General features: G+C 41.5%; 1 protein-coding gene across 1 annotated transcript in view; it reads left to right on the plus strand.

The window, feature by feature from the left end:
* The window catches only part of CERS3 (ceramide synthase 3), a 37,438-nt gene extending 17,126 nt beyond the window's left edge, over positions 1 to 20,312 (plus strand). Inside the window, exons 10-11 of the mRNA XM_067555594.1 lie at positions 1,880 to 1,927; positions 17,362 to 20,312. Of these exons, the coding sequence (XP_067411695.1) occupies positions 1,880 to 1,927; positions 17,362 to 17,499 (186 nt within the window). The 3' untranslated portion in view covers positions 17,500 to 20,312. The remainder of the gene's footprint in view (positions 1 to 1,879; positions 1,928 to 17,361) is intronic.
* The last annotated feature ends 213 nt before the right edge of the window (positions 20,313 to 20,525 follow it).

The raw sequence follows: 20,525 nt of genomic DNA on the forward strand, positions 1-20,525 counted from the left end.
AGCTGCTAATGTCTTGGTAAGGGACAGAACTGGTTTATTTGAAGTAACACTTGCCTGGGATCAGCCATCGTAAGCACTAGAAAGGTGTCAAGCTGGCATCCTCGGTGTGGATCTTTGATTTCTTACACAGCTTGTGTCCAACAGCATTTTTACAGTGGCAGCAGCAGCAGCAGCCTTAGTCCTTTTCAGCCCAGATGACTTCAGCTGGCTCGCATGTGGGGCCTCTTTTCCACAGTGGTGGCAAACTTGGCTGTGAAATCAGCCGAGGCCTCCAAAGCTGCAAAGCCAACTTTTAAAAGAATGCTGTTTGCAAGGCAGCATTGTGAAGGAAAAGCCACTTATAGAAGCCGCTAACACTTTTTTTTTTTAATAACACGGTTATTATACACACACTCCATGCCAATCGCTGTTGCTATTTTAGTGGAGTACCAGTAAACATCACCCTTGTATTAGCAAAGGTTTTCGATTCTCTGCCCAAAATGAAGGGAATTCATTCAGAAAATAGGCAATCTTTGACATTTTTAAAGCAACAGCAAACTGCGTTGAATGGAAAAACGAAGTCACTTTTGAACTGGAAAGAAGGTGTTGATGATGATCAACGCCACAGGGCCAGCACACCTGGGGCACAAGATGTTTCTAAATCACCTTTGCATCCCGTAACCTGATCTGACCTGCTCTGTGTGGGCTGGATCCCCAGTGAAAAACATAGCAGCTGCACAGTCAACAGCTTCTAGGCTCTGTTCCAGGAGTGAGGAATCTACCGAGCTTTCTTAGGTCCTTATGACCCCCATTACCAGAATATCCGAGCCACTTCGATCTTTAGTGTAGTTGTCCTCACAGCTCCACTCTGAGTTAGAGAAGTGCTATTAGCCTAATATTGCAGATGGCAAACTAAGGGACCGAGAGACTAAGTAACTTGCCCAAGGTCACACAGGAAGTCCATGGCAGAGCACCGTACACCAGGATTGCCAAATTCACCTGCAGGGGAGAAAGGGAGGAAAGGCCTGGGGGGGTGTTACCATGGCTATGGATGATGGTCTATTATTGCTAGTTCATATATCTGTCTTAGGAAATAATGATGGTTGCATGTTGTGTTTCTCTGGGGAAAAGCTTATTGCTAATGAGTAGGGTAGGATGCTCTGAACTCAGGTCTGCACTGCCCTCCAGCCTCCCTTAGCGCACGTAACCCTTGTGATGGCTCCCTAACACAGTGGTCCACAAAGTACATCCACTGCATCATTCTAAAGGTATTTGAATCCTCATCACACTCAGAACGTATAAGCATCTACATGGGGAGAACATTTCTGGTAGATGAGGGCTCTTTATCTAGCTGACAAAGGTCTAAAAAAATCCAAAGTCTGGAAGATGAAGTGAGAGAAATTCAGACAAGAAATAAAGCATGAGGTTTTTTTTTTTTTGAGAGCGAGATTAGGTAACCTTAGGAATCATTTACCTAGGGATGTGGCCAATTCTCCATCATTTGAAGTCTCTCAAGAAAGACTGGATGTCTTTCCAAAAGATATGCTCCAAGTCAGCCATAAGGTATTGGACAGGATTTGGGAACCATTTGGTGAAATTCTATAGCCTATGTTATGCAAGAGGTCATCCTAGATGCTCAGAATGGTTCCTTCCGTACCAACAACTGCATTACCTTGTCATTTTAATAGCTTTTTGAGGGGCGAGCAGCAGTTGAAGAGAACTTTAATACAAACCTTCGGTACCAAAGGAAAAACAAATCAACCATGTCTCTGTTGTTAGTGATAGCTGTCTTCAAAGCTGCCTTTAACATGCTGATTGCAACTGTTGTTTTCCTGTAGCATAGTTTGAACTGGGGTATTGTCAGTTATGCACTAGCTACAGCTGAGATTCCACTTTTCAGGTTCTCAGAATGCCTATACCTTCTTGGGCTAAAACTGATGACAAAACGGTAAGTTGTGTGCATGTTCTCTGCATGCTCCCTCAAGAAATGGTCCATCCGTCTTTCAAATTTGTCTGGTGTCCTTTGAAATCAATCCTTATCACTTTGTTAAGCCAGGTATTTATATACTGATTGTTTCCGAACTGGTGCATCAGCTCATCTGTTCTGGGTTTCAGATAATTATCTAATCAAGAGAGATTATTGATTCTCCTGAAATTTACACAAAACCTCACTCCTCTCTTTGTTTCTACCCTCCTTTCCAGTGGAGGGAATTCCCCACTTCACCTTTTTGAAATGCACAAGACTGTCCATTTCTGGGAAGTTCCCTGCACCCAGCATTGCTCTAGCCGGTAGTTATTCTTTGGGATTCAACACACTTGAGTTTTTCAAACCCAAGTCTTCCAGATTCTCTTCCCCATATTGGGCTCTTGGCTCATAGCACTGCTGTTAGCAATGTTAGCCTGCTAGTGTTATTAAGTGTTATGTCTAGTGAAAAGATGTGCAAGAACTAACCTGCAGAGGCCATCGAATGAGGGGTGGAGGGGAAAAAAAGCTCCACCTACTTGAGTCCTCCCTCTGACAGTCAAGATTTTGAACAGAAGTCCATTGGTTCAGGGAATTTCCCAGAAACCTGACTTGAAGGTTGGAGAGTGTCTTCCTCGGACTTTGTTTTCTCAGAAACATTGTACAAACAGTTCTGACTGGTTTGTTCAGAATCCTTGCTATCACTATTACACATTGGCAATATTATCATCATTTTTCTGGCAAGGATTTAACATCACAGTCCCATCCTCCAGTGGATGTAACCTGTCCCTCGTTTGCCTGCCTGCACGCCCTTTAAATTAGGCCCGGTCTACGCTTACCTAGCAATTCGGCGGCAGTTGACTGCTGTGCTTCCCTTCTGCGCGGCATCTTCACTGCACTGCGTTGACAGTATCCGTGTTCCCATCAATGCAGAGTTACGCCACTTGGGGGGGGGGTAGTTTTATTGTGTCAACTTCGGGATTGAGTGGGTCTTCAATGACTGCTCAATCGATCCAGATAGGTCGATCTGACGGCGGCGACTTTGCTGCCATGAGTGTAGACGTACCTTTAGGCACCTTCCTCTCACCCTTATACAAATCTCCAGAGGGAAGTATAGCCCTTCAGTTTATAGTGGAGCCTTCAGTCTTGTACAAGCTTCTTGGTTGCCTACATGTGTATCCATGTAGTAAAAGCAGCTATGGGAGGAAGGACTTTGGAAGACGTTCATTCTTGCAACAGTCTGGCAATGTTTACCTAGAAGTCCCCCTTGTTAGCAAGTAGTGAGCCATCTGGAAAATGTTAAATGGGTTCAACTGGCTCTTTGATGCAGTTGTTTCCCCACCTGGTTATAAGAAGTGGTGGGACTATCTCTCTAGAAGGAGAGGACCTAAGAGATGCTAGTCACGTCACTTAGTGACTATCTGGAAGGTGCTTGGATACCACAGTGATGGATGCAGCGTAAGAGCCTAAATAGGACAGCATAAGAGTTAGGATGTGAGTGGAGGGCCAGTAGGAGCAGCTGTGCCTGAAGAAGAGTTTGAGCTGGATTTTGAGGTGTTCCATTTTGAATTCCTTCTGGGAATAAAATCCAGGAAGAGAGTTAGTTTTGATCTGCTAATACTTGTGTATTAGGAGTTCGTACATTCTGATACTAGTGAACTTCAGAAAACGTCTAGAAAGTGCTTAATAATTAGAGATGGTTTTAAAAAATATAATTTCAAAATACCTGAAACATTTTTCCCTGGAATTTCAATTTTTGACCAGCTCAGTGAATAATGATTTGCACTTCTATAGCACCTTTCAGCAGAGTAGCTCAAAGCACTCTGTAAACATTTATCAAACTTCAGAAGGCACATCAGTGTTAGGTATCATTATACCCATTTTATAGGTGGGTGAACTAAGGCAGAGTGGTTTAGGGATGAATGTTCAAACAGTTGACCAGAGTTGCTGGGCAGATGGATGACTGGGCATGTGCATTAGGATGAAGTAACCCTCCATGTGTCATCATGCCACATGCAAATTTTGCAAGAGTAGGTAGATGCAGTGACTGATCCTCTGAACTCAGTCCAGAAAGGTGGGTGTGAATGCCGTCAGTCTCCCTGATATACCAACTGTGTCACATATGGAGCCAGGCAGATCCTTTGTAGGATGTGCGGCAAACCCCTCCATTTGGCCCAACATTTTCAAAGGTACCGAGTTTGACTTCAGCAGGAGCTGCAGGCACTCAGTGCCATTGAGAGTAAAGTATCATATCTGTAGCTCCTTTGCAAACTACCAAATGTAAGGCCTTCTGGCCTCGTCAATTCAGCAGAAGTTTGCTTTGTCGATTCTGGGCCATAAATCTGCACAGCTCTAGTGAAGTCAATGGGGCTATGCCAATTTTCACCAGTTGAGGATCAGGTCCAACAATCTCATTTGTTTGTGTATATATCTGTGTGTCTGGCACAAGACAACCCCTTTGCGGTAAATCCCTGATCTAAAAGAATTGTCTGTATGTGACAATTGCCCACCTAGAGAAGGGATCAAACATTTGTTTTCCAAATCAATAATTGCCTTTCTGCTCTCACTAGTCCTTGTGTCTTGGCACTTGCTGGAAGCTTTTTTTGCTGCTCTTTTCTGGATAATTGGTTAACCCAGGTTTTTTAATTTCCCAACAGACTATTTATGAAATGCTCTCTTTGCTGGGTTTTTTTATTTATATATATATATATATATATATATATATATATATATATATATATATATATATATATTTTAATTCTAAATTAGAAAACAAACAAAAGACACCACTACCATCACAACAAACCTTAAACTCTAGCCAGATTTCAGATCCTTCAGTTTATTATTCAAAAGAAATAGGGAGGGATTTGGGGATTTTTGTGTTTCCAGTTCATAGCCTATAGTTAGGAACCTATTTCTCATATTTCCAAACAAACTCCCGGGGGGACTGGGGACTACATTCTGTTAAACTGAATAAAAAAAGCTTTGGGAAACACTAGTTGTATTTAATTGAGAGAGGGAAATTTCCTTTTGTTGTTTAATTTAAAAGTAGATAGAAGATTCAGGTAAACTGTCTCCGTGGCCACAGTACTCTTTTTGGCCTTTTGATGGTTGTTTTAATCCTGGGGTAATTAGTGTAAAAGTGAAAGGTGTGCTGAACCTCCTGCAGCTTTATTTTAGAATGACACGGCACAAATAGGTTGGATTCCATAGTTGCCTAATGAGGAAAGCCATTCACTGCATCCATGTAAGTAACTAGACCTGTCCCAGGTCAAATGGGATCCCCAGAGTTGCACAGTGTGCTCTGTGGTTATCGTTATTATTAATACAGAGGTGCAGCCGCTAGAGACCACTGCTTTCAGTATATTGTACTCTATCTTGATCCATGTGGCCTTCATCTCATTTCAAGTTAAAACGTTGTATGTTGAGTGAGACGTGTGGTCTCAGTGGGCTGTACCTTCATTCTACAGTACTAAAGATGAGGGCAACTGGGGCAAGGTGGCCAAGGTTGGATGACCCTGATGTAAGTGATAACTAAGGTAGCTATTCTTGCAGATATTGCATGTTGTGGGTGTATGGGGGTTCTTTAATTACATCCGTCTCCCCGTGTTGCTCCCCCTTATTAGGAAAACCAGAAATAAACATTGTGTAAGAGGGAGTCATTCAAATAGTTAGATATTTTGCAGGCTTTTATTAGTTAGCATCATTACAGGAATTATATAAGAATGCTTATAACCAGTGAATGGGCTGTTTCAAGTACTCAACCTAAATGCAATACTGTACCTCACTAAGTAAAGAAAGTTGGAGTGCCTGATAATCTGTTTGGTTGCTAATCAAGCATCCATAATAAGGAATAAAAGTGCATATCCTGATAAAAGTTCAGAACACCAAATTCTTTGGCTTAATGCAAGTTTTTGTCCCAGGGTTTAAAAAAAAAAAATTCACTTTACAAAACGGCATCAAAATACTGATTATATTGCTCTTTGTTTCTTTGCCAACTGTGGATTTAAAATTGGAATGATTCAGTAAGCAGTGGGACATTATGACTCACTCAGTACCTCCTGGGCTTTTGACATTATTGTAAAGCCATGTACATTTGAGTGCAAGATTTAGGTAGTGGATTTCAATAAGGCAGCCAGATTTTATTGGAACCATAGAGTACCCGATTAACTGTAAACAATGATTTATTTCTTCTAAACATTCAAGGTATTGTAGCTCCGGTTACTTATATGTTGTGCTGAGTGATAAGACAAGTGATATTTGGTAAGAGATCATTTATTCCTTTAATTTAAATCAGAAGTTTACTGTAACAGTTACATCTAAAATCTGTTTTATTTTACCATGTTTTCTTTTCGATATTTGTGGAAGCAATGTAATCATTTTTTAACTTTGTGCTCTCAAATCCTGTTTGAGTACCCCTTCAAAACCCTACCTGGGAATCACTGGAAGTTGGGTGTTGCATAGAAGAGGAAGATTCGGTGAAAGACGTTTTGTGGCCACAACATGCTCGACATAATTAGCATAAAGATTCTGCATCTTAATTTGAAAGCAATGAAGGAAACAAAATCAGACAATCCATCTTCCACTGAGGTCAAAATTAGTTTCATTCTCTAGTCAATGCTAAGCTGAAAGGAAAATAATTTGTCCAGTAAAACCTTCCATGCTGGAAATTTAGATCAATTTGCTTGAGTCCAAATATAGGCTGCTTACATTCCTGCGGAGACTAAAGTCACATTAAGTAGTAAAGTTAGCTGAGTTACACTGATTGAATTATACATATCCTAGAGTTTTATAAACATTATAGTACTGTGTGTTGGAAAGTTAACCCCTTCTATCTATTTGGACTGACATTTTATTATCTCTAGCTTTTTATCTTTGTATTGTAAGATGCTGTGGAATGTACTGCCCTTAATTTAGAAAGTCAGGATCTAATCAACACGTATTTAGATTTTGAAATGAAAAAATGTTCTTAAGGTAGAGTTAAAGATGTAAATAGATATCTGTTAATTCAAACCATCTTTATTTAGCACAGTATTGTTATAACAAATGACAAACATTTGAAAATATGGAAATTCTGCATAAAAATTCACGTTTGAAGGTCATGTAATTAGGAGGTTGTAGTTCCAAAAAAACTTAAACATCATAAAGTCAGAAATAAGTACAATAATTAAGATTCCAGCTTCAACCTCAGATTGGCCTCCTTGTCATCACATATACATCTTTGGTTGGTGGGAGAACCCAATTATCGGTATGTGGAAAATTACATTTATCCTGAAAATACCAATTATAGAGCCGAGCCACACACCATGCATGTCTTCATAAGACGGACCTGAGATTCCCTGTGCCTGAAATGGGTGTGGGTTGTATGAACAAACATCATCAATTGTAATTTATGCATGCAATGGAAACGTCTAAAGAAACAAAAGTGTTTTCTATTGCAGGTGTGAATTACAATAGTGTGTCTTGTACAATGATATAACCCTGGCTCATCTCCTGTACAAAGGTGTGAGGGAGGGAGGGAGCTAGCTGCTGGAGCAGGCTTGCAAAATGAGCTAACCAGAGATAGCTGGCACGGGGAGTGAACTGCAAGCAGTTGGTTCCTTAAAAGAGCTGAAGCCGTTGTTTGATGAAGCGGACTCTGGGAAGTCTACAGCCGAGTCAGCTATGAGCAGGACAACTGCAAGCTCACCCGCCTGGTGGGTCACTCAGAACAAAGGAAAAGGACTAGATGAAGGAACTGTTTTGCTCACCCAGGCTCCCAGGTAAGAGCCGTACCTTAGGACAGATTTTACTTCTGAGTTATTGTCAGAATAAACCCTGACACCTATAAGGCTGGCGATTGAACAAGCAAGTGTGGAATCTCTGTATAAGGGCCTGGAAGTGGGAGAATAAAGGACAGAGCATTGGTATTCCGTCCACAAGAGAATGCACAGGGGAAGCCCATTCATCCACAAAGGGTCTATAGCTGATAGTTACATGACACATATATAACCAGTTAACCTGTGGCCTGAATCTGAAGTATTAGATCTCTGATCAATAGTTAAGAAATGAATGGGATAGGGTTGAGTACGCAACCATCATCAAAGCAGTAGCCGGTATCCAGCCTGTACCTATTTTACAGTTTTCTAAGATTGTGGTTCAAATTTCCCTGACTTCCAAATGTTTGTTCTTTAACCATAACTCAAAATGTCTTATTTTAAAATGTGTGGTGTAGAGGGATTGGATAGTATCCCTTTAAATAGTTTGTGAGCCATCCGGTAGTCTTTCTTCTCTTCTGCATTTCAGAAATTGCAGAACCCTGCCAGAAAGCAGTGTGTGCGTATGTATGTTGTGCGTTGTGTATCATTAGTAAACACAGTCATTCAGACCCCGCTGTGCCTGGGAGGTGGGCGGGGGAGGTTGCCTTCATATTAGTTATTGTATAAAGAGCAAAAGACAAAGCAAAATGTTGGAGTATTGTTCTGTTTGTTAATGGTGGTGTTTATTTACAATCTTAATTCTGTTTTAGGGGTGTGTGGGTAGGTGTCTGTTTCCTAGAGGTATCATTTTCAGGTATTTTAAAATTTATCTTGACAGTTTTCTTTTGGTAGCAGACCTAATACTGATTCTCTCTGTCTGTAGGTGGATTCTTATGCGTTTAAGAATGGTGTAGCTAGTCTAGAAGTAAGATAGTGCTTCCTTAGATTTGTTCTTGGGCCTTGTCTACACACACACAAGTCGTGTCACTTTAAGTATAGCATACTACAATTAAAGTAGGATACCCCGTTAGTGTGGATGCAGTTCTACCAATACCAAAGTGCTTATTTAATCATTCCCATAGGGGAAAGGAAATAACTGGACTGGTATAAGGCATCTTTTTACCCTATAACTTTGTCCACACCGATGCTTTTACTGGTATTACAACTTGAGTAAGAGATCACACACACCCTCCACTTACATAGTGTAACGATGAAACGTTACACGCATAGAGCAGTCTTTGGACCTGTCACCTCTGCTACACTGAGCCTGACCTCATATCCCTGACAGAAGTGAACGCCTTTTCGAGGGCAAGCCGAGCAGTTGGAATCTTATCCGTCAGACCTGTTAATAGCAGAACTGATCTTCAGGCTTCTCTATTCTGATCACATCTGCGCAGATGAATCACCAGACCTCTACCTGGAAAAGCTGCTAAGACTGCTCAGTTGTTTTTTTTTCTCAGGCCATCCCTTTAACATTTCTACTTTGGATCTGTACATTGATACACTGACAGTCCAAGATTAGAGGGTGGGGCTATGACAATTTGCAACGTGGTTGGGTTCTATCGAACACGGACTGCCCCCGTAGGGTGGATGATGTACTTTTCTGCTAATTGCCCTTGCTCTTCTAAGAGCTTTGAAGGTCTGATGCTAAGGCTCCATTGTTGCTTTGGTATCCGTGTTACTATAATAGGTTTGGTGGTGGTTGGATTTTGGGGGTTTTTTTTGCCTTGCTGACTGCTTTGGCATTGTCTTCCCCTCTGCTTTTACACATTACACTTTGAATATTGGGTAGCAGATACTGGCGCCAAACCCTGGGGTTCATACTAGACCAACGTGCCATTGGCTTTGGTCAAAGAGGACTGGAATGAAGGGCACTGCCCTGTGCCCAGCAGCATCTGGAAGCACAAAGCCTGTGGAGGTCAGGAGTTGGCAGGGAGCCCGATCATCAACAGCAGTCCTTTATCTTGATTATAGATCTTACCCAGGCTCCCCAGTTCAGCCGCTGCTTGCCAGTGTGCTGGATGCACTCTGCCCAGACGTTCCTTCACTGACGTAGTAGGTGCAGCACTTGTACAAGCCCCACTTTCTTCCTCCTTCACTGTGCTTACAAGTCTACATCACCCATCCTGGCTATTCCCGCACAGGGAATTTTAGGGATCAGAGGTCCCTCACACCTCCATCCCCACACCAGTGACAGCCATAACTGGGTCCTAATGTTCTCATGGGGCCTTGTTTAACAGCACCAGGCAAAATGCAGAACCATGAATTTAGCCAGGAAGTCAAGAAGGTAAAGACTATGTAGTGCTCACTTGAACAGCTGAAAGCTAATTCACTGAGGGTTTTAATAGGGCAGCTCCCTTGAGTTTGGTGGAATCTCAGCGGAGACTTTGGCCTCTGAAATCTGCTCACCTCTTCAGCTAAGGGCTGAGTTGGTTCCCATTAAAGTCTGTGGGAATTACGCCGTTGGCATCAATGGAAGCAGGATTGAGCCCCTGTGGTAATTTTATGTTCTTAAATATCTTTAACTGAATTTTTTTTCTGGCTTTGGGGGCATCGCGGTGAGCTTGGAATGAATTTGCTCTTCTGCTCAGTCCTAACTAGCTCTGATTATAAACTTGTCTAGAGCACTGGACAGGATAACACACTAATCCCAGAGTTACTGGATCAAGGGGAAAGACTGCTAACCCACTGCAGATAACATTAGGTACACATCCCTCTATGCTTTCTGGCAAATCTCTAAAGGAGGACGTTATGCTTGCCGGTGACCTGTAGAATCCACAAAATGGACATAACATCCGATATGTAAGAGCTCTTTAATCTTGCACAGGAAAGTATAACAAGCACTAATGGCTGGAAGTTCAAGCCAGACAAAATTGAATGAGAAATAAGGAACACAATTTTTAACAGCAAAGGTGATTAACAATTGGAACAGCTTACCAAGGGAAGTGGTGTAATTTTCATTTCTAGTGGTCTTCATTTCAAAACTGGATGCCTTTCTGAAAGATTTGCTTTAGTCAAACACAGGTTACTGGAGGCATTAGAGAAAACTAGATTAGAAAAACTAGATGAAATTCTGTGGCCTGTGTTATACAGCAGGTCAGCCTAGATCATCTAAAAGTACCTTCTGACCTTAAAATCTATGAATTTAAGAATCAATCTTTTTTTTTTTTTTTTAAATGATGGGTTTTTTTGGATGGTGAGGGCGTTTTTTCTTTGTATTAAGTAGACAAATTAGGCCTGATTCTCTCACTGACATAAATTGGGAGCGACTCCACTGAAGTCAATAGAGTTACACCATTGCAAATTTGCAGACCCATTGTGTCTTCCAAACCCCTTTTACTGTTCTTATAGTAGGATTTGGTGATAGCAGTTTGCATGATACAAATTGTAACAGCTATAAAAAGGTAAGCCAAAACTGACTTAACAGATACAGTTCATTTAACTAAAAGGCAGATTGAGCAGCAGGTGGAAGGGTCAAACAAAAGGGAAAAGATTATAAAAATTTGCAGCTTTGTACTCACTACAAATGACTCGCTTGGAGACTTTATAGCATTAATGTGCTTCTCATAAACTTTGAAACCATTCACCCACTTAGAAAGATTAAATTGATTAGTCATCCAGAACATACAATATACTTGTCCATTATGTCTGTTTCCCCAAAACCTTATATAGAAAATTCAGTCAATATGATGAAACAAAAGTCTTAGGAATGAATGCCGGCCTCAACTGTTATAGCTACAGTTTACCAGCTGTTATATTTTTGATAGTATATTAATCAATCACAATGCAGTGGAGATATTTTCTTTGAGTTGGAAAATACAACTGTAATATATATGATGTGCCGGGGTCAGATAAAGTATCTTGGAAGTAAAGCAGTGAAAACCTCGGAACTATTACATTATTTGTCATCCTTAAAGGGTCAAAGTTAAAATAAGCAGAAACTCAATTCATAATATCCTAATAGCTTTATAATAGTCTACTGTAAACAATTTGAGTGCAAACTTGTTTTCTAGTTACAGAAGAAGTAATTGCTGCTTAAAGTTCTATCCAGTCTTAACTTCCCATGTCTCCAATTGCTTGAACAATTCTTCAGTACTAAAGACCACTGTTTCCAAAGCAAGGGCTTTTGAAGTGCAATCAGTTGTTCAGAAAGCATTTGCTTGATTTAAAAGATAGAAAGAGGGAGAGTTAGATCTATTTCAGTGCTCAAATGAAGGTTTATTCCTTTGCAGTTTGCTTCCATCTGGATAGTGGTCAAGACTTGAAAAGTCATAAACCTTTCCTGAACTGAGCAGGCTTGCTCTTTAACCAGTTCTATGCTTCAGAATATGAAGGAAACACACATTTGCGGTTCTGGAAGCCTTAGGATATTATTTTCTCTCACGGAGAAGTTTGTGTTTCTAGATGATAATTCTGAATAGCATATTTTGCTCATACTGTATTTAGTACCTTCCACCTAAGGACTTCAAGCACCTAGCAAACATGGATTGACATAATTGTAATTGTCCCTATCTCCATTTTATAGATGGGGAGACTGAGCTACAAAGAGGTAAAATGTCTTGCCCAAGTTCACAGAGTAAGTCAACTGCAGAGCTGGGAACAGAACCCAGGTCTCCTAACTCCCAGTTACATGCTTTAAATGCTAGAAGACCACTCTTCACCCCTGTAGGAAGTAGGAACTCATGTAGGTATAGATATAGCTTACGTTTAGCACCTTCCAAAGCAGATCACAAACTATGTACAGTTAACAGGGGGCAGATGGGTAAGGAAGCTACTAGCAGAGTGAAGTGCAGGAATCAAGTGGTTCACGTGTGCCGTGAAGAATCTTTGGCCAAGCACACCAGGGCAAATGAAAAGTGGTTTGAGATTGTTAATGTCTATGTCCATTAGGATAGGGATAGTTAATGAGATAGAAAATATCGTAATGGTACTATACAGATCCATAGTACACCCACCCTTGAATACTGTGTGCAGTTCTGGTCACCCCATCTCAAAAAAGATATATTAGCACTGGAAAAAATACAGAGAAGGGCAACAAAAATGATTAAGGATGTGGAACAGCTCACATATGAGGAGAGATTTAAAAGATGGCCTTTTCAGCTTGGAAAAGATGACTAAGAGGGGATATGATAGAAGTCTATAAAATCTTGAGTGGTGTGGAGAAAGTGCATAAGGAAGTGTTATTTACTCCTCCACATAACACCAGAACAAGGGGTCACCCAATGAAATTAATAGGCAGCAGATTTTAAACACACAAAAGGAAGTGCTTCTTCACAAAGCACATTGTCAACTTTTGAAACAAGTTGTTGAGGATGTTGTGAAGGCCAAAAATATAACACAGTTCTAAAATGAATTAGATAAGTTGATGGAAGATAGGTCCGTCAATGGCTATTAGCCAAGATGGTCAGGGATACAACCCCATGCTTTGGGTGTCCCTAGCCTCTGATTGCCAGAAACTGGGAATGGATAACAGGGATTGGATCACTCGACGACTGCCTGTTCTGTTCATTCCTTCTGAAGTACCTGGCATTGGCCACTGTCGGAAGACAGGGTACTGGGTTGGATGGACCATTGGTCTGACCCAGTATGGCTGTTCTTAGAGAAGACAAGACCTTGGTTTATAAGACTTTTTTCAGAAGATCCCACACCCAGAAATCCCTATGGTACAGTTTAGCTGCCTTGGAAGGATGAAGGCCTGAACTGAGGAGTTACGGACTGATAGGGCAACCAACTGTCCTGTATTTTAAAGATGTCTGTTATCTGGTGATCAGAGCTTTTTAAACTATGTTTTCAAGCCATACTTATGAAAAGGCTCATATGCTAGGGACAAATGTATCCTTCTGCATAATAACATAACGCCTACTAAAAAAGCATCCCAGGGTGACCCTGTTGTAACTTATTTTAGGAGGACGAAGGGTGGCTTTGACTGCAAGGTCTACAGAACTGATCCTCCCATGCCCCAATTCAATAGTCCATCCCTGTTCAGCAACCCACTGAGGTACAAGCCTAATGTCAAACACTTTTCTTATGTCCCATTGCCTTCAATGGGGCATAAGGAGATGCTAAAATTAAGTATACACATAAATGTTTTGCCTAATTGGACTCAGAGTCTGGGTGGGTGGAAAAGCAGGTTTCACCAAACCACATTCTCCTTTAGCATTCAGCTGTATGAGCCAGATCCAAAGCATATTGATATCATATTGATATTTTCCCATTGACTTCAGTGGGGTTTGAATCAGGCCCTATATTCTGATTTGATTTGTCTTTGTTTCCTAAATGTTTCCGGTGGCAAAAATTAACCCCAGAAAATCTTTCTGCTTTTGACCAAACACACAAAACACAGGAAGTAGCAGAGGTGATCCGAACGAGATGAAACCTCATAAATTGTATGTGTGGGAAAGGTTGCTTTTCCTTTTCTCCAACTGATGATATGCCAAGTTTATTCTACAGTATTTACACTAAGATTTGTTTGTTTTGATACCCTTTATATGTTGTTCAGAAAAAGACAAAAGAAGAGCCCCAGGAAGTTTAGTTTATGCTTTGTGATGAGGCCAGAGGAGTTTATGCTTTAATTTTCTTTCTAGTCCTATATGTTTTCATTGAAACTTAATATATAAAGAGGATGTAGGGTTGCAGTTGGATAAGTTACTACTGTCGTGATCATTTATTTTTATGTATGAACGTAGTGCTGATGGAAGGCGCCAGACTGACTGTCCCGGGGAATGAAATCCTCGGTGTATTCACGGAGCAGGTAGAGGATGGGCAGAAACAGCTCCGTCTTGCCCAGGGTGCACCTCCTCTCTGACCTGCATGGATCAGCCCTGGAACTGGAGGGGATGACAACCCCCAGGCCCATTCAGTCCTTGGCTGAGATTGATAACAAAGGGGACCAATGAGCAGAGTCTGAATGTCCTGGCGATAGGAAATGTAACCGCAAGGCGAGGGAGGGAGTAGTGGGAGACCTCCATGTGAAATTTGCTAAATTCTTTCACTTGGGGGGGAATATAAAAGCAGTATTTAAACACGAAGAGCCGCCCAGCATCCATGTACGTGTTTTGGAGTGCCTGCCACCAAACACACCTGGCCCCAGCACACAAAATGACTAAAAATCACAAACTGGGCCTTGTGCCCTACTTAAAGTCCCCTCACCCCTACCCCCGGAACAAAGACACCTCAGTCTGAGGGGCAGATCTGCAGCTGGTGTAAACTGTCCTAGCTCCACTGAGCTCACTCGGGTGGTCATTTAGGGAGAGAAGTAATTGGTTACATTAAAAAGGAAGCAAAGAGTTGGTGCACTTAAACCAAACCTTCACCCTCTGAGCCCGGCTCCTGAAAACGATGTCGAGTTTCGCTTATGGTGAAGCGAGGCAAAAAGTGGAAAAGGAGTAGATTTTTATGTATTACGCCAAATGTCATTGAACTGTCACTGTGTTCAGATGATCTTTGCTTAGCTCCTTCTGAACCTCATTGTAATGTATTGGGGTGGGTGCCAGACACCTGCTTTTAGCTGGCAGGAGGCAATTACTTACCAACGGGCATGTTTTTGATCTTCTGAGCAGGAAGAATGAATGACAAGGTGTTCAACATTTTTCCTCTGAGAAAAAAGCCCACCCAAGCTATTAATGAACTAAGTCCCCCCCTTTGCCCATCTGCCCTGCTACAGAGAACAACCCCTTCCTCCCTCCCAGTGCGCTGAATATTATATTGCTACTGCAGATACAGCTGTTTTTTCTACTAATAAATCTGGCTGTGTTAATCTGTGCAAGACAGGAGCTGGGGGGCGGGGAGGAGGAGTTGTCTTGTAAATGAAGAGGTGATACACGTGCCGTGGGGCAGGGAGGAGTATTTTGGGATTGGTGTGTTTAAGAACTAGTTTAACACCAGGAGACATTGAGGTACAAACATGAATTCTGGAGCCACAGTGGTTTACACCTATTAGTAACAGGCAAGGTCTTCGCTCCTGCCTCTTTGTTACTGTATTAATAATGCTTAGCACGTATGTAACACTTCTTTCATCTTCCCTGCACTTCACTGACATTAGTTAATCCTCACGACACCTGGCATTTGTTATTACCAGTTTTCCAAATAAGGGAAATTGAAGGTCAGAGAGAGCAAGTGACTTGGCCAAGGCCACAGAGAGACTTAATGTCAGGTGGGGATTGCGTCATTAACTGCTTTGGGATCTGTCAGAATGAAGGTGTTATCTGTGTTGGCCAATTATAGGCCAGTCATCGGTTTGTGTGTGGCATAGCAGCTCTGTCAGTTTCTAGAGTTTACAGATCTCCTTGTCCATTTGGAGATCTGGATGTGAGACAGAGACTGCACTAACCTGTGAGATTATTGGTCTCCTTCTGGTGATGGACAAAGATAAAATGTCCCTTCTGATTCCTCTAAACATGGCACCCGTCTTTGGTACCATTGAACACAAGGTGTGAACACATACAGTGTGTCCAATTACTAATCAGCACCAAGGGTTCTTACCAAAGGCTTTTTGTTACCCCACTTGCAGGAAGATTGGGAAGTATTTGGGGCAGATGATACTCAGCCCTCTATCCTCTCTGCATCAAACCCAGATGATGATCTTTGAAATGTGCCCAGTCTCTGGGAGAAATTGAGAGTTAAATGAGAACTAGTTGGCTGAGATTGACTCAATCCAGATAAAATGGAAGTGAAGCTGGTTGGCTGAGGGAACCAACAGAAGAGATGTTGGCAGTAGTATCTTCACCTTTGATGGAGGAGAGTTGTCCATACTTTATTAACACAACAGTTGCTCCTGGACGTCCCGATATCTGCAGCTGCAGAGAGCACATTTTCGTCTTCATGTGGAAAGGAGATTGTGTCCTTTCCTATTGGGTAGTGGGCCGCATCACAGTTTTCATGTATTTATTACCTCCTCGTTGGATATGCAATATGGGGCTATACATGAAAACAACTTGGACAGTGTGTGCTTCTTTCGTAGTATTTCATACATAGATCACATTACACCTATGTGCCATAGATTGCACTAGCTTCCATTCTGTTTCCAGGTGTGATTCAAGGTGTTAGTTCTAATCTATTAAGTCTTATGTGTATTTGGTCCCGTGTCTGTTAGAGACCATCTTTCTTTCCATACCTTAGCCTATCAGGTTAGATCAGCCAGAATGTTTAAACTAACTGACTCTTAAGTCTCTACATTTGGCTGGTGGCAGGAAGTTATTAGCCAAAGACCTTCAGCCCTAGTTTGACACTGGCCTTCCCCTACTGGTCTGGTAAAGCCCACATTCGGTGACCTTCTGTGTTTGTTGCAAGATCCATCTTCTGACACAGGCTTTTGCTGATCAGGGTGGAATATGGGGAGGGTGGTGATGAGTTTTCAGGTGGGCATGCTGTCATTTTCTGGTGTTTTTATACACTGCCTGTACCCCTATTGGTATTGATAGGCATACTTGATAAATTAATAAATAAGTACAATTATTGGCTGGTATTTGCAAAGCCATCTAGAGGATTTGAATACCCAGTTTACACTAAAATTGATGAGAATTGCTTGTCCAAACCCCATAGCCCACTTTTGAAAATCTCAGACATTACCTTTACTGCGCTGACAAATGCAATCATATACTTTGTCTGAGAGCAAGGGTAATAAATGCAATCTGTGAGAGTAAACATTTGCATGTGGTGACTGTGTTTTCTTATTCTGTATAGGACTTGAAAGATGACCGGAGTGATGATGAAGAAGAAGAAGAGGAAGATTCCCTTACCGATAATGAAGAATGCATGAAGAATGGCAACAAGAATGGCTGTGGGTTGAGCAGACGTCCAGTCTTAAGCAATAATCATTAGATCCAAGCCAGCACCCACCACCTGCAGTGGCATTTGCTGTGTCCTTACCCCAACCTACAGTACAAAGCTTAAAGTCAACGAGAGTCTGTGATTGATTTATTTCTGGTTACTTGACCCACTTTCTGAATCATTGCTTACAAGTGTATGAAAAATATACCTAAAATCTGTAAATCACTCTTAAAATGCTCAGGAATTTCAAATCTATCAACATTTAAAATCTAGCTGAGTTAATCATACATTGCAAACCTGAGAAAAGCTAGGCAATTTTACTCAATAATTTTCATGGCATTTCCATATATTTTTAGAACTGTGTAGCTGATGTGAACTTCACTAAAGATCAGAATTTCTCTATGCGAGAGAAATGCATGATGCTGGGATGTATTATCTAGCATCTTAAGCATCCTGTTTGCATTTCAGCCCTTAGCACTGGGCTGCTGCTTGTGAATTAGATCTAATTCCCTTGTGACTCAGGGAACCTAGCAAGGAGGCTTTGGGGCTATTATTCAAGTTTATTGTTTGTGCCTCCCTGAAGTGAAATCTTCACTTAAAGAATTTTTAGACCCTGGCTCAAAAAAGTCCACCCTGTGAAACAGTGGATAATCTCGCCAAATATCACCCATCTCAAATCTTCTGCTTCAGGGGAAGATTTTCAAGAAAGTGGTGGCCAAAAGAAACATAAAAATCTGTCATTCATTAATAGGGTTGGTAACCTTTTTGAGACTGGATTGCTGCACTAAGCTCTGCAGGAAGCTACGCCCTCAAACCACTCAGAAATTGCAGCTCGTGCAGGATGAGATGGCCTGCTCAGTATGCACTCCTCATTGGAGTCTTGCACAAAAAGAAGCAATTCATATCTATGCTTTCCAATGCTCTGGCTACGGACCAAATCCCAGGTGAAGTTTCAGGTGTTTTTGACTTATAAAGCCCTAACTGATTTGGGTCCCCTTGTAGAGACACCTTCTGCCCAGGTGGCTCTGCAGCCATTGAAGTGAGCTGATTCTCTCCTGAGCTGGTAGCTGGAGTGACAAAAGGCGCTACAGACACAGTGTCTTCACTGAGAGGCCTTTGACTGAAATACTGTTCTCCCCCTTTGGGCTGCAAGATCCTGAATTTGGCGACCTATAGGACACGTTGCAGAACTTTCAGTTGTTTTCCCAGGCTTTCCTTGGAAGAGGAAAGGATGAGGATGGGGCTGGAGGATTTGCTAGGATGGGAAATGTTGGGACTTGTGGTCCGGGTAGTTATAATAAATTATGGGCATGGTCTCTTATGGGGAATGGAAATTTGGGGGTGTCTGCCTGTGGTCTTTTTTTGACTTATGAAATTGTACCGTTTAATTTGGGGGGAGTAAAATGGGGGTAGCATGTGGATGAGGCTTTTTTATATATAAATGGAATTACGCTGGAGAAGGAATCTGGCCTAGTGTGTTCTGAAAAGGGCAGGAAGCATACAAGGAAAAAACACCAATAGTTGGGATAGTCAGTGCTGTGTTTTGTGCTTGCCAATGCTTGCGCTGCTTGAGATGAGTAGACAGTTATCTCAATGTCTGCAGTATTCCTTTGTACTTCTTTGTACTGACTGTAGGAAATACCTTGAATGCTGCAATATGGATTGTATCTCACTGCCAGAACTTATTAGGTCACCACAAGCAGCTAGCATGTGTTTCAGAGCCATCCTTGCTTATAAATGCGTACACTGAATAATTTAAATGCATCACAACTGGCTTTTCTCAGCAGAATGTGAATGTAGGAAGTCCAGCAATAAGCTGGCTGTGTATTCCTTTATAAGAGCAGTGGACACAGTAATATATTCTGCAGGATGTTGAGTGCTTCTGGGAAATAGCCAGTGCATATTTTTTAATTTTGATTCCAAAAATCTTTCCTTTTATGAGTTCCTCTCTTTTTCATACCAGGAAAGAAAGAAAGCTGAGCTCTTCAGAGGAGTGAGTCTTTGAACAGCTACTTGGCTTGAAACCTGAATTTATAGTGCAAGTTCTGGCCAAATCTGCCATTCTTTCTTGGGCAAAACTTCCCTTGAAATCAATGAAAGCTTATGGGAGTTTTGTCTGAGGAAGAATTCTGGACTGCTCCTTCCTGCATATCTCTGAACTGTCTCTTGTTAGGAGGAATATTCCTCATATTAGCCCCAACGATGCCTCTTCCCCACCATGAACTTGCTTCATTTCCTGCAAATGTATTAACAGGAACATTGGAGCAAGAAGCTGACCTTATAGAGAATGTGATTCATGCTAAAGAAATTAATTGCACATTGCTTCAAGATCCTCGTCCTGTCTTTTCCAGGTCCCTTGTTTGGGATCTTTGTGCCACCGTGTGTTCTGCATTTGGACCTTGGCAGGTTGAGACATATGAAGTAATGGAGAGTTTAAGCAGTTGACGTTGTGAAGATGACTTTGCTTTGACATTTTGACCATATCAGAATATGAACAGTCAGCAATGCTCTAGGCTTGAGTTGAAAATGCTGGCCCCACTGAAGTCGATAGGAACTTTGCCATTCTCTTCAGTAGGGTCAGGATTTCACTCCCAATATAAAGTCAGTGGTGCCACGAATTCACCCTTTGTATTTATGAAAATATCTATTATGCTGCTTCTACGCCAGTTATTTAGACAGATAAGATAGTTGATCAGATAGCAAGATAACCTATTATTCCACTTTGGACCAGAGCTGTTGACTTCATGGGACACATTGGTAACTGGTTCATTATCACGCCCTTTTGTATGGTCGCCTTTTTTATACTTCGTGTCACTAGTTTTGTCTTGTCAAACGTGTTACAATCTATAAATAAACCTTTTAAAAATGTCTCCAGGTTTGAAATGCTCTTGGATCATTGCTCATGTACCACCATTAGCCACTACACAGTTTTCACTGAGATTATTCAGAAATCTTGAAAGTAAATTGTGCCATTGAATTCTACAGCTCAGTGCGTTCGTGTACATGCACACATGCACTGTGTAGGACTCCAGGCTTCTACTAAAGCCCTTTGTATTTGTTATATTACATAATGTTCA

The sequence above is a fragment of the Emydura macquarii genome, unplaced genomic scaffold (assembly GCF_026122565.2).
Source record: "Emydura macquarii macquarii isolate MOO-44397 ecotype Brisbane River unplaced genomic scaffold, CSIRO-AGI_Emac_v2 contig_1644, whole genome shotgun sequence".
Taxonomy (NCBI): domain Eukaryota; kingdom Metazoa; phylum Chordata; order Testudines; family Chelidae; genus Emydura; species Emydura macquarii.